Here is a 14,048-nt window from a genome sequence, read left to right as displayed (position 1 = left end):
GTTTTTGGGAAGTGCCTTCAGTGTATTCCAAAAAACAAAAATTGGCCCTTGTACAAATGTAGTTGATGATCCATGCATTTACCATAGCTACATAAGAGCATATCGCTAAACCAGCAGCAGCCATTGCTATTGGCTTCCAATACAAGAAAACCACGCTTGCAGCCACTGCCTCACTCTCCTCAAATGACACTGACTGGCCAGTCTGTTTTCATACCTGGCACAGTTATTTTAGAAAACATGACAGACATGGAATCTGGCCAGTCCATCCACATTGCAAGTTAACTATGTTATTTTTGTTCATTAGTTTTGTAGGACGATAAGTTTATTTAACCTTGCAATGCAGATGGATAGGCCAGATTTAGTGTCGGTCTTGGGGAGATCCATCTTGCAAACAGGCAATCTGAAATAATTGGGCAAGATCTGAGAACAGGCCTGACCAATCAGGGTAATTTGAGGAGAACGAGGCGGTAAGAACAGTTGGGGTTGAGTCGCACTGCAATCGACTTATCGACTTATCATCGACTTCAGCATGAGTTTGATTTACTAACAGCTAGCCTAGCAACAATAGCAGCCACTTTTTGAGGTCACACTGGAGTTGCGCATGCTAACTATGATCGTTTTCACACCTGATAGTCCGGGGGATCCGGTCCGTTTTGGAACAGAAATTGCAGCATTGTTGCACTTTCATGTGGTTTGGTTTGCATTTACACTGCCCTTGGTCAAACGAACCAAACCACAGGTTTGTGGCGCAGCCATCCTAAACAAAGAGCAGCAAAGAAGAAAAGGAGACATTGAAGAAGACGAAACAGTAAATCCATATTCTTCGGCAGGCCTTTTTTTCACATAAACATTGAAAAAACACCAAATTTATGCTGTCTTGGGATTCTTAAAATGAGACGAATCAGTACTGAAGAAAAAGGCGAGCCGACATGTGAGTGAGAGACTACGACGTGTTGCTATGGCTACACAGATGCCAAGCAAGGCACTGACATGTATTTAAGTGTATTAAATCACATATATAAATCCGTAAATCCTTTTATACCTCAAATGAACAGGGTTTGTTCTGAAGCTAACCGAGACCCCCTCTTTTTTAAATGGACCAGAGTCCACTTGTTTGGTCCTCACCAGAGTTCATGTGAGCTTTCACACCACTTCAAACGAACCGGACTATCCAGGAAAACGGACCAGAGTTCGTTTAAAGCAGATCAATCAGCTCTGGTGTGAATGCGCCCTGTGTCATATTTCATGGCTAAACTTCAGGTTGAAGTTTATCCATGAATTCATTTCCGTCTGTGTTGTGTGATTGTCTGTGAGGACTTGTTTAAGTAGAAATGTGAGCATATTTTAGTTCATGTATTATGTAGGACATGTTAGCTTAGTCTCAGAGTTAATTTCTTTCAGCCGGCATGTGTTGTGTGTGTTTCGTGTCTTTGAATCATAATCCTGTATTTGTTGTCGCGCTGCTGTATTCCCGTAGTCGATGTGGGACTCGCCCTAAGAGCTTTAAACTTTGCTGGAGACAAAACTCCTTGAAAACTTTTTCTTCCTCCTTTATTGATTCATAACGGCTGACATTTTGGAGATACCACATTTTCACACTGCAGCAGCAGCAGCATAAAAAAAGAGACCACTGGGAGAGATGGAGGCGCACGCTGGAGGAGACAGAAGGAAAATAAGAGCAGAGGAAATAACGCTGAAAGCGCCTGCAGGGAGGATTTAAGGTGGATATAGGAATAATTCCTTCACACCTCTCCGTCTGAAGCAACATTGTGTTTGCTCAGAGCTGCGACCACACAGATGTGCTTTAAAAAACATTGGTGCTTCTAGATAAACTTCAACATAACCAGTGTTGGTTGAACTCTTGTCTTAATGGACTGAAATGCACATGTGCCCTGGCTCAGTGTTAATCACCTCCCTCCAGCGTGTTTCCCACCTTCAACTTCTGCCTCCTTTTACCTCCGAATCAGTGGTATTCATGAATAAACCAGTGCATGCTCTTACTCCAAATCTTTGTTGAGTGACCACTGTGTAGAATGGATAATCCACTCTAAGGTCTGCATTAGAGGATTAGTTCAAATCCTGCGCTGAGGCCGCTTCACATCAGGTGGTTCTTTACCTTCACGTCATGTGTTGAAATCCTTTAAAACAAACACCTCCTTGTGGATTATCCCTCATTTAATCTTTAAATCAATACACAGATAAGACAAGGTGTCTTCTCCTGTCCATCTCCTTTTTCTGATTCGTCGTCTGCTAACAGACAGGTCGGGTTTCCTCTCGCTGCGCTTTCATATCTGCAGCGATCGTAAGAGAAACCTAATCAGACCATTATAATTAAAGAGGCCGGAGTGTTGGTGCAGAAGGTGGAGAGGAGGAGGAGGAGGGGAAGATAGCAGCAGATGAGGCGAGAGGTCGAGTCTGTCCGCTGAAAGCCACTTAAATCCCTTTCTTATTAACTCTCTGTGACATATGATCCACCTTCATCCCCTCTCTGAGAGCACACACACTCTCAGGTTTCCCTAAGAATCAGCTCCTGCATCTCTGCTGCACAACCCTCTCCTCCCTAAATCAGGTTTGTTTCATTCAAAACAGGTACGACTGTGACATTTCCCTATGCAAATGGAGCCTCGACCTCAAGCTGAAGAAGCCTCTGTAACTGAATGCAATTGACCAACCTGGAAAAGTTGACATTTCTTTGGGCTATAATGAAAAGTTCAGCCTGTTCTGCCTCACGCAGTGTTTTTTTTTTTTTTAAAGAGTAAGAAGATGATGTAGCTGTGATGGTTAAAGCTCCTGAGGTGATTTTGCTGCTTATGAAACAGGCTAATTTTAATACTGATGATTCCTTGTGAGCTACATACGCAAATAAGCCTGTTGGTGACAAGATTAGAAGTTTCTAAAGGGTTCCTGTAAATACTGGCACAGGGTGTGTTTTGGAAGACAGCCCATGTTCCAAAAAGTGCTACTAGAAATGCACAGGACAAAATCAGCAAAAGAAAAAGAAAATACCAGGTATAAGGTACACAGTTTACATTTTATTTTCTTGTTCTTTTGTGCAAGGTATTCAAAGTAGCAAAAATAACGCCAAGCCTCAAGAGATTTCTCGATTTAAACCAATCAAATTCTTTCTCATTCTGATGTTAGATATGAATCAGTTCACACTAGATCTTTTTGTGAATGATCGGCAGTCCTCATGAATTCTGGGCATTGAGAACAACCATCAGGCGTTTGCTTTAGATAGCCATGTAGCTTCAAATCTTTGCTAAAACACGACTTAGGAAATATGTTTCTGTTTAAAACTGATCCAAGTCCAACACAGTAGAAACCATGCACAATTTACTCCCATGTTTAACACATAAACAGCCAAATTACTTAGCTTCACAGTAGCACTGTTAGCTTTAAGTTAGCCTGTTAGCACTAAGGATGTTCCATGTTTCTTTTTCCCTATTCGTATAAATGCGCATTTGAATTGTGTTTAACGAACTAGTCTAAAGATCAGAAAGTACTTAGAAGACAGTCAAATTCCTCACAGAGTCATTTTGTAAGCGGGTATAATTTGAGCCTGTTATACTCTGTACGGCGTTGCTAACATTGCCCGCTAGCTCTTCTTTCCAAATCAATATCGTGCTTTGATATGTGGCCTCATCTAACTTCAGTTGAGTAGTAATACATGAGTTCAACCCTCACCAGCCTACATACCACTTAATTCCAATTTACTACTTAAAAAACAGTCATACCCAGCTGTTCCTACTACATGCTAACCGCTAAACTGCCGCTAAACTTCTCATATTTACGTCCGGTGAAGTGCCAGGAGAAAGCTCTCACAGGAAGGAAGTGACCGTTAACTGAAGCTACAGCAACCTCTAGTGGTGGGAGGTTCATTACAGTTTAAAAGAGCATTAAAGACCAGGATTTCAAGCCTATGTTTATTAAGAAAAAAAAAAGGTAGTTGATTATTTTCCTGATTCCCGATTACCCGATAAATCTTTCAGTGGCTAATTTGATTAACAAATTTAACTGTTAACCGTGCACAGCCCTAGTTTGCACATAAGCTGCTACCATAACACAGCGTCTTACAATAGCCAAACACCATCCTCCACTGAAAACACCAACTAATCATCCAAAGAAATAATTAACCGGTATTCCATTAAATACACACCATTTTAAAACTCCACATTATAAAGAAAACTGAGTCTTTACGTCAATCATCCCATATCAGTTCTCATATACTGATGATCTCAACTGTAACCTCCAACTATTGTGGTTTATTTGCAGTAGCACAAAAGAAAGACAAAAGTGTCCACTGTGGATCATTCAGTACAGTCCTCCTCTTATCGATGGCTCACCCTGCAGCTGAAGTCACTTTTGCTGCTACTGCTAGATTAGCAAGAAAGCTAGTTCTTTCAGCTTCAGGCAAGTGAGATGGTGCTCTCTTCACCAACCCAAACGACCCACGCCTGTCTGCATGTCATGATTCTGTGTTTAATACAGTTACACTTCATCTGAGAACTGGTCATGGGTAGATTTAGCCACTCACTAAAGTCCAGAACAACTCTCTGCTCAGCCCAGGCCCCTAGCTACATCAGTGTTTATGCCACTCAGTTCCTTTTGTTTTGGCTTCTTTATTACCTGTATCGCTGACAGACTCAAAATCCTTCTATACTACTGATTTCCCTGCATAGTTTCAGTAGCTCTAGGCTTTCTTTGATGCCATCCACGTTGATTACATGAATATTCACGGTCTAAATTAGCCATGTGCTGCCTACAGAGATAAACAACCCCAGCACTGAACAGGAAGTAGGTCGTAGTACAATCACGTTGAGTTCATATTGAAGGACCACTTCAAAGTGTCATGGATTATCCAGCCCAGACAATCTTGAAGTCACTGAAGGCTGTCTTTTTTATCTTCTAGTGGATATAAAATCCTTTTCTAAGCTTGAGTATCTTCAGCTTTTCTGGCTGTGTTCAGACAAAACAGAAAATGTAAAGGCAGCAGAGGAAGCATGCTTTTAAGACAGAACACTTTATTTATTTAAGAGTACAAGACAAACTTTGACCACAGTTCAGCAGTGCTGAACCTCACAAGAACTTCCCTGAAAGCCCATATGTACTCTTACTGGGAATGATTTTGGCAAGCTTTATATAAAAGAATGGAAGAACTCTGCCCTGCACTAAGAGCCAAACTCTGTATTATTCACGGTCTTGCTGTGTAAGCAATCCACAAACTCATGCTAGTTTAAGATGTGATGGACAAGTGGTCCTACTGCATACTTAAGCAGTTTGAATTTCCTTAATGTATGCCTCTGCACCAGTGATAGCCAGGGCCAGAGGCCTTGTTTTCCAGGTCTGTCCATATATCGGACTGCCTGGGCCATTCTTGTGAATATTATTCCTCATGCTTTTAGTGAATTTTCTTCAACCTTTGCAAAACTATCCAGTTTGATTCAAGGATGAACTGATAAGAATTTGAAAGTGAAGGCCACTTAAGCCCACACTCGGACTTAAGGGTGAGTTTGAGTATCAGTTTAACCCCCATACGCTTCTTATTCACCAAGAAATAAGAGTTTTACTAATCACACTACCCTGACCCTTCTTCTTCATCCACCACGTTAGTTGTATACTTTGTGAAAGCAAATAACTACCAGGTAGTATTTTTAGTTTTTATGTAAATAAAGAAATTACCTCAACCAAGAATCATTCTTATACTTTCTCAGTGCACAATCCTCATCACCATATAGCTTAGCACTCCAGCCAGTCTCTTGTCAAACAGGCCAGTACCCTACACAACCCCTTTTCAAAAAAGACAGTTTATCCCCATAATACCCTCTTAGATGTTTTTCAATCATAACTCCATTCTCACCTCTCAAGTTGCTCATCCATCTGTAAAAATGATGAAGCTCCGGAAAGGAACTCTTGGCCCAAAATACTTGTTCACTAACTGCTGGCAACACCTGAAGTCTCAAAAAGTTGGCTGTCAGTCCAAGACGCTTTTAGATGATAGGTAGATTGCTGATTGAGAGGGGTTTTTTCTGCAACATTTTTGTCCAGAAATCCTCAATCCCCATCTACTGGCAACACTAGAAGGTTGGCTGTCACTCCCAAAGGCTGTATCATCATTTGATAACTGCTGATAGATTTCGATATTGATGACTCGACTGGTGGTCTGACCAACTGGTATAGTAGCACTGAATGCTGCTTGAGAGATTATGAATTATTGCTTGTACTGTTGGCACATCTCAGTCTTTTAATTGTCTTAATTTATGCCAAAATGTGACCGCTGTCTGCCGACTCAAATGTCATTTTATCAGTCTACTGTTTCTTACAGGGCTTTTTTTCTGTCTTTAACTGCCTTTGCAATCAACTCTCCACCACTCGATCTTTGGGCTGCCCCTGAATGAAATCTCGAGTTTAATTTAAGGATGGCTGATTGAAAATCTGGAAGATAAGGATCCAATCCCAGCTGACCCTAAAACATCTAAAAAATAATTGAAAATCCAGCGATGACATTCTACTTAGAGTGTCAGGACATCCTGTACTGACATTGAAAAAAATGTTAACAAGCATTAAACCAACCCGACTGTGACCACGGCAGTCTGTGCATCAATTAGAGAGAGCGTTAATGATTTGTGCATTTGTGTGTGTGTGCTGCATGAGTGTGTGTTTATGTGCATTCCTACTGAACTAAACCATCGGAGCAGCACAATCCCAGCTGTTGCAGTGTTTTGAGAATGGAAGGAATAACTGTCAGTACTGATGTTTCTCTCTCAATCTCCACCAATGAGGTCAACTGTCACTTTCTCTACTGATTATTTTTTAATATTATGGAAACATATTCTGATTTCATTTAGCACCATTTACATCTAACTCCACTTCAGTTCTTTAAAATGAAAAAAAAAATTTGCTTCTTTTGTGTTTTTAACCTTTTTTAGTAGAAAATACTACTTTCAGGCATTCTTGCAAGCTATCTTCAATTTTCTTCAATTCCAAAAAAGTTTGGATGGTGTAAACTGTATATAAAACAATGCAAGTCTAAAAAAATGTATAATTTATTCACAGTGGAACATAAACAACATATCAGGAGTTGAACCAGAGACATTTTACTATTTTATGAAAAATTTTAGCACAGTTTCAATTTGATGGCAGTAACACATCTCTAAAAAGTAGGGACAGGACCATGGTTACCATAGTCTAGCATCCCTTTTTCTTTTGAAAACAGTCTGTAATCGTCTGGGAAGTGAGGAGATCAGTTGCTAGAGTTTGGGCAGAGTAATGCTGTCCCATTCTTGTCTGATGTAGGATTCTAGCTGCTTAATAGTCCTGGGTCATGTTTGCTAGATTTTTCCTTTTTATAATGCTCCAAATGTTTTCTATTGATGAAAGCTCTGGTCTGCAGGCAGGCCAGTTCAGCTTGGACTCTTCTACTGTGAAGCCTTGCTGTTGTGATGTGGTTTAGCATTCTCTTGCTTAAATATGCAAGACATATGAAAGAGACATTGCTTGTATGGGAGCATATGATGCTCTAATATCTACAGATACTTTCAGCTTTGGTTGGGCATTTCCAGATGTGTAAGCCACCCACACCGTAGGCACTAATGCAACCCAGTACTATCAGGGTGGTACTTCTCTTCAGCAGGACATGGTGCCTGGAGTTTCCAAAAAGAACTTCAAATTTTGATTCATGTGACCACAGAACAGTTTTCCATTTTCCTCAGTCCATTTTAAATGACCTTTAACCCAGAGTAGACAGTGGTGTTTCTGGATACTAGTCACATCTGGCTTCATCTTTGCATCTTTGCATGCAGATTTTGAGGGATTTTGCAGCTCTTTTTGGATGCAAAGATTGTGGTATGGTTTTCATGATAAATCTCATGTTCTCTTGCTTTTTCTTTCTTTCCCACATCCCTGGCAATTACACTATTAAATAGTTACAGATGTTAAAATTCACACCATTCAGTTTGAATTGAAAGCAGTTTGCACAAATCTAAATCTAAAAACCCTTCTCCGGCAGCAGATCCTTAATGATCCCGTTAACATGAGTGGGTGGCGAGGACGCCGCAGTGGTCAGTAGTTCCAGCTGGGGACATCCAAGCTCAGCACTGATGCACTCATGTTCTTCCACCAGAACTGGCATGAAAGCCCACGCTGTGTAAAATATACCACTGCCTTAAGTAACACGAGCTGACTGTCATGACTGTTGGCATGTGCGTGGACGGTGTAATCAAGGAGAGAGACGTCGGCCATTGTTATGCGAGTGAGATGCTGTCGAGAGAGGCTTGGACGTCTTCCCAGGTTCTATTGCTGTCGTAGCGTTTTGGCGGCGTGGGTCAAGTGACGACTCCCTCAGAGGACTTTCACTCTGGTTTTTCCCATATGCACGTCCCTCATTACTGACAGGACTTAATGTACGCCGCCATCTGTCCAGAGTTTGAGCCAAGAGAATAAAAAAGAGTGCGAAAGTGAATGTGTCGATTACAGCTGTGGAAGGTAATGAAGGTATCATTCACTGTATTATTGCACAGCGACAAAAGCCAAGCCTCACCGCCCTCTTTCTCATTAATGGATCCCAGCCATTATTAGCTGGATAAATCCTCCTCTCTAGGCCCATCTCTTCCTCTTTGTTTCGCTTTTGTCCCCGTCTTTCCACTCCTCATTTTGGCTTCCTTTCATCTTCCTTCCCTTTGAATTCCTCTTGTTTCCTCCTAATTTTCGCCGCCATTCTCCTTCCACCTCATCTTCATTTTCTCGTTACGCCTCCACACGGCCTCATCCTGCTCCACCTTCACTCATGTGCTCTTCATCTTCTCTTCTACTCACAGTCCCAGTAAGGCAGAGAGAGATGTCGCAGAAGAAGATTTTCCTGATCTGTGTGGCCATCAGTACTGTCAGTCTCCTGCTGCACCATGGGGGCCACTTAAGCTGGTGAGTGATTTGAAACACACCTGCTCAAATTCTTTTTCTCTATTAGTCCATGTGCTTCTAATTAATATGGAAAATCTGACACTAATAGCTTATGTCTTTTTCTTTTAAGTCAATTAAAAGTGAGACAAGCTAATTATTATACTCAGGTATACTCAGTCAGTGTTAAAGCACTGATGTGTTAGTCAAGGGACCAATTATTAAAGTAAAGGTATCAAAAGTTTCTATGCTGTTCTACTGAGTTCAACTCAACTTTAAATATATGCTTATAAAACCTTCTCCAACTCATATCTCTACTGTCTCTAGTTGCATTTAACTGCTGAACACCTTGTCTCTCTACTGGAACATTTTTTTTACATCCTCTGAATATTTGAAGTCTGGCATTTGCAATTATGATGTAGCATTTGGCTTCATATGAGTCTATAAAAAGCATCATTATGCTGTAGAATTATAGTAGGTATTCATGGTAGCACTTTATTTTAGTGGGCTCTGTTTACCTAGTAATTTTATTTTAAGGTATTTCTCGAGAATAAGGTAGTAAAGACCTAGTAAAAGGTTGGCATTTTACCAAGAAATACCTTATAATAATTATATAAAAAATTATATTGATAATTATATCATTACATTATTAATAATTATTTTTATATTAATAATATTCATAATAAATTAATTGATATTAATAATATTAATGTAGTATTAACCTACTAATCATAGCATTTCTCTGGAAATTAGTTGGTATTTTACCAAGTAATTTCTCAGGATTAGATGATCATTTCTATATAAGTTGCTTTATAATTCCCTGATAGTTTCTCCTTTTTTTACCCACTAAATTACAGTGAGTCCTTCCTGAATTTTCAAGTAATTTTTGTCTTGTTCATGTCAGGGTTGAGTTGAGGGGTTAGGGTTAGGGTAGGGCTGGGCCATACGGTTTTAAAATTCAATCTTCGATTTTTTTCACAGCAAACTTGATTCACGATTTTAATCCTTTTTTTTTTTTTTCAAATGAAAAATAAACAACTCAAACAGGTTAACTTCATTTAAGCAATAACATGTAACAAAAGTAAACTGAATTTTCCTGCACAGATTAAAGCGTAAGCTATAAACTCGTCTTAAAACTTCACTGTGCAGGGTTTTTTACATTACCTCAGAGTATGAAAGTTTTTATCTACTTAAGAAACAGACTGAAAGTAATGGTGATGTCTCTCCATGATCGATGCAAGTAAGCAAGACCATCAGAAGAATATTAATTATTTATTTGTATTAGATGCATGTAAAATTTCACCACACAAACCAAGAATACATTTAATTTTAAAATCTTTTAAAAGGATTCATGGGGAGGGATGTGATTGATTTTATAATTGGGTTTTAAGAACAGTGGACAACACATGAGCAACATGTAACGGACGTAAAACTAAAGTTTCAGACAGACTTTTACTTTTGGTGTTATTGCAGTGAAGTTTAACAGAAAATTTTTCAAAAACTTGATTTATTGTCCCACTCTAGGTTAGGCTTAGGTTAAATCTCACCTTGTGTTCTTTGATGTGCTGTAATCACTTTGTCTGATGGCTACCCTATAGCAGCCAAAGCATTCAAAATAACAATATTTAACCCCAAAGCCTGAAAACACAAATTGTAGCCAGAAAATTCTAATTTTTTGGAACTGAAATGTTTATTTAACTTTCTACTGAAATAAAAACAAATCAAAATTTCCATAAAATTGAACATATATATTTTTTATATCTCATTTGATACGTTAGGTGTTTCTTGTAAACTCCATCAGATGATGGTTGTTTTAATATTGTTAGTATTAAGGATGAAGTTAGAAATCATCAAATTCAGGAATAAGATAAGATTAAAAAGGGTTAACTGTGCATTTTTATGATTAATATCATTCTGAGTACCAGTATTAGATATCTGAAAACTTGACATTCATCTTGAATAAATAAGATAAAAAAAAAACATTTTGGTGTATCTGGTGGAGCTGACAAAAATCAAGATATGAATGGCAAAAAAAAGTCCTATTATGGGGAAATAGTGGTGAATTAAAAAAACTCTTCCTTCACAAAACTTCTGGTTTAGACCTTAACCTGCACAAATATCCACCTCAAAGTTAAACTAGTAAGACAAAAATACAAAGAAAAGTCTGGAACCTATTATGTCCCTTTTCTCAAGAATCAGTGACATTTATCTTGAATGTTCATTATTGCACACATCTGATAAAAATATACAGACAAAAAATCAATGGTTGAAAACTTAATTTGACATTTAAAACCTCCTGTATAAGTATGGGAAACAAACTGATTGATGTGACATTTAATGGTTCATTTCTAAGATAAAAATGTCCCTTTTTTAAAGTTTTCTGAGGGAATTATTTTTCCAAGACTTAAAGAGCCACATGTGGCTCAAGGGCCACACATTTAGTATCACTGTTCTAGAGTTAATGGTGCCTACAATTAATCAGAATCAAATCAGACTAGCCTTATTGGCCAGGCATACTTGCACATACATAGCAATCTAAAAATGTATTTTTATATTGTTATTTTCCTCCTCTAGGACCATGGAGGCCTTCCACCTCAGCTGTCCTGGCCTCCGTTCCCTCCCTCTCTGGGGCCTGAAACCTAAGCACACCAATGTGGCCTTCCTCAAGACCCACAAAACAGCCAGCTCCACCATGCAGAACCTGCTTTTCCGCTTCGCAGAGCGCAACAATGTCACAGTGGCGTTGCCCGTGCAGGCCTGCAGCCATCAATTCTGCTACCCGCGCTCCTTCACTTCTCACTTTGTCCACCCGCATACGATACCACCAAACATCATCACCAGCCACATGCGCTTCAATAAGGCGGAGCTACAGCGCCTTATGCCCAATGATACAATCTATATTACAATCCTGAGAGAGCCTGGATCCATGTTTGAGTCCTTGTTCAGTTACTACAACCAGTACTGCCAGAGCTTTAAAAGAGTCCCCAATGGCTCCCTGGAGGCTTTCTTAGAGGAACCCTGGCGCTACTACAGACCAGATGAGAAAGACTCTATGTATGCACGCAACACAGTGACTTTTGACCTCGGCGGCGATAAGGATCGACCAGCAACAGATGTGACATATGCTAAGACCTTTCTGGCCGAAGTGGATCGAGTTTTCTCACTGGTGATGATAGCTGAGTACTTTGATGAGTCTCTGGTTCTCCTTCGCCATCTCTTAAATTGGGACTTAGACGACATTTTATATGTTAAGCTAAACATGCGGACGATCAGCTCAAAGCGAAGCCTTACGCCGAGCCTTTCTGCAAAGATCCGTGCCTGGAATTCCATAGATGCACGTCTCTATGACCACTTCAATGCCTCGTTGTGGCGCCAGTTGTCCGCTTTGGGTCACGCCTGTGTGGCAAGGGAGGTACGACTCCTTCGGCAAGCCCAGGAGAGACTAATGAGAAGCTGCTTTGGCGGGCGGATGCCGCTTCTACGCTCAGCCGAGCAGATCAAAAACAAAGATCTCCGCCCCTGGAAGCCAAGTGGGAAAGTTGACATTGTGGGATATGACCTCCCTGTAAATCTCAGTCGTGGTTTCTCAAGCCAAGCACAAGATCTGTGCCTCAAGCTAGTCATGCCAGAGGTCCAGTACACGAGAGTTCTCCTACGTTCTCAATTACTACGTTACCGTCGAAGCTACCAGCTACGGCCGCCACAGCAGGCACGTTCCCCCCAGCAGCCTATACGCACAGTCCTGCTGCGGCACCCTCAAGGTCAGCGCAACCAACCGCCCCAAGCAGCCCCAGCAGCCCCGGGCCCTGCATCAGGAACCCGGTCCACCTCCACCACAAAGCCTGCTGAAGGTTTGCAAGATCGGACCACGAAACTAGGGCCTAAACCTGCACAAACCGAAGCCTCTTAGACTGCAAACAGAGACTTGAACACAATCTGAGCCCCCAACAGACTGCATTGTACAACCCATCCTGACCCTCGAGACAATGATGCTTGGTTGGTTCGGGGTGTCTTTGGGAAATCTATGTCTCTCCTGTCCAGTCAAAACAAATGAGGACTAAGAAGGGAAAGGGGGTATGAATTTTCAGGACGTGAACTTGAATCCCTCCCCTCTCTGGACTGTGAAACAGTATCCGACATAAGAGCGGGGTAAATCTACACTAGGACACGTCTCAATTGCACTCCTCTGCAAACGGATTGGAGAGGGTTTTAGGTGAAAGTGGTTCTTTGAAGCAAATCTGTTATGTGCAACAAGGACTCAATAGGGAAGTGGCGATATCGGGGTCTATTGTAAGGCACAGAGTGGGCTTTGTGTGTATCACACTGGTATAGTATCGCGTTACTTGCTTTCATTCTCTGTTTCTCCAGCTCTCTTTCGTTCTCTCTCACTAACATATGCCATTTAAAGTCCTTGAGAGAGACATAATGACAAAAAGGGATCAGCTGTCAGGCTTCCAAAGAGCCTCCTAAGAGGCCAGACAGGCGTTGAGATCACCTTCAAGCACAATCAACAACTCTTCTTCTTGTGAACTCTACAGGGGGTGGGATGGTGGGTTTAAAGGGGGATGTTAGCCAGGGGATAAGCTTAAAGACTGCTGGTTTTTCCATTTGGGCAACCATTACAGCCGTGGCTCAAACAGAGCCAGAATACACTCATAAACTGTGTCCCTTCAGCCTTCAACCTCTCTGGCTTGCTCCTCCATCCTCTGATCCCTGCTGCTGCCCTCAGGTTAGGCTCTCGATCCAGACAGCAGCCCAGACATCTTACTTTCTTTGCAGTCCCCTTTGGACCACCAGCTGAGATCACATCATAGAGAGTTTAAGACGATGGCGAGGTTTCAGGATGTGTGGTTTTATTGCAATATGATCTCCAGGCCTTCGTTCTATATGAAAGGCATGGATTTAATAACCTACCAGCAACCCCACACTGCACACAAACAAAAACGTAAAGCAGCTCAACAGAACAAAGGACTTGAAGCCTGTGGGTCGCAGTGTTTGAATATTTAATTCTCTCCTCTCATAGCCCTCCTATGGCCCGTGGGTTGGGTTACATGGCGGTACATTTTCATTTTGGACCAGGCAAAGCTGCCCATTCTGACGCAGGAATCACAGGTGAACAAAGCGGTATCGTTGGTGTACGATGACTTAAAAAACTT

At 41.0% G+C, this 14,048-nt stretch overlaps 1 protein-coding gene across 1 annotated transcript in view; it reads left to right on the top strand.

Annotated features, from left to right (window-relative positions):
• The window catches only part of gal3st3 (galactose-3-O-sulfotransferase 3), a 57,152-nt gene extending 43,741 nt beyond the window's left edge, over positions 1–13,411 (top strand). Inside the window, exons 2-3 of the mRNA XM_041779897.1 lie at positions 8,814–8,916; positions 11,467–13,411. Coding sequence (XP_041635831.1) covers positions 8,834–8,916; positions 11,467–12,802 — 1,419 coding nt within the window. The 5' untranslated portion in view covers positions 8,814–8,833 and the 3' untranslated portion in view covers positions 12,803–13,411. The remainder of the gene's footprint in view (positions 1–8,813; positions 8,917–11,466) is intronic.
• The last annotated feature ends 637 nt before the right edge of the window (positions 13,412–14,048 follow it).

The sequence above is a fragment of the Cheilinus undulatus genome, linkage group 22, assembly GCF_018320785.1.
Source record: "Cheilinus undulatus linkage group 22, ASM1832078v1, whole genome shotgun sequence".
In the NCBI taxonomy this organism is placed as follows: Eukaryota; Metazoa; Chordata; class Actinopteri; order Labriformes; family Labridae; genus Cheilinus; species Cheilinus undulatus.
Note: the sequence above shows the minus strand (reverse complement) of the source record. Positions and strands in the feature narration are given on the sequence as shown.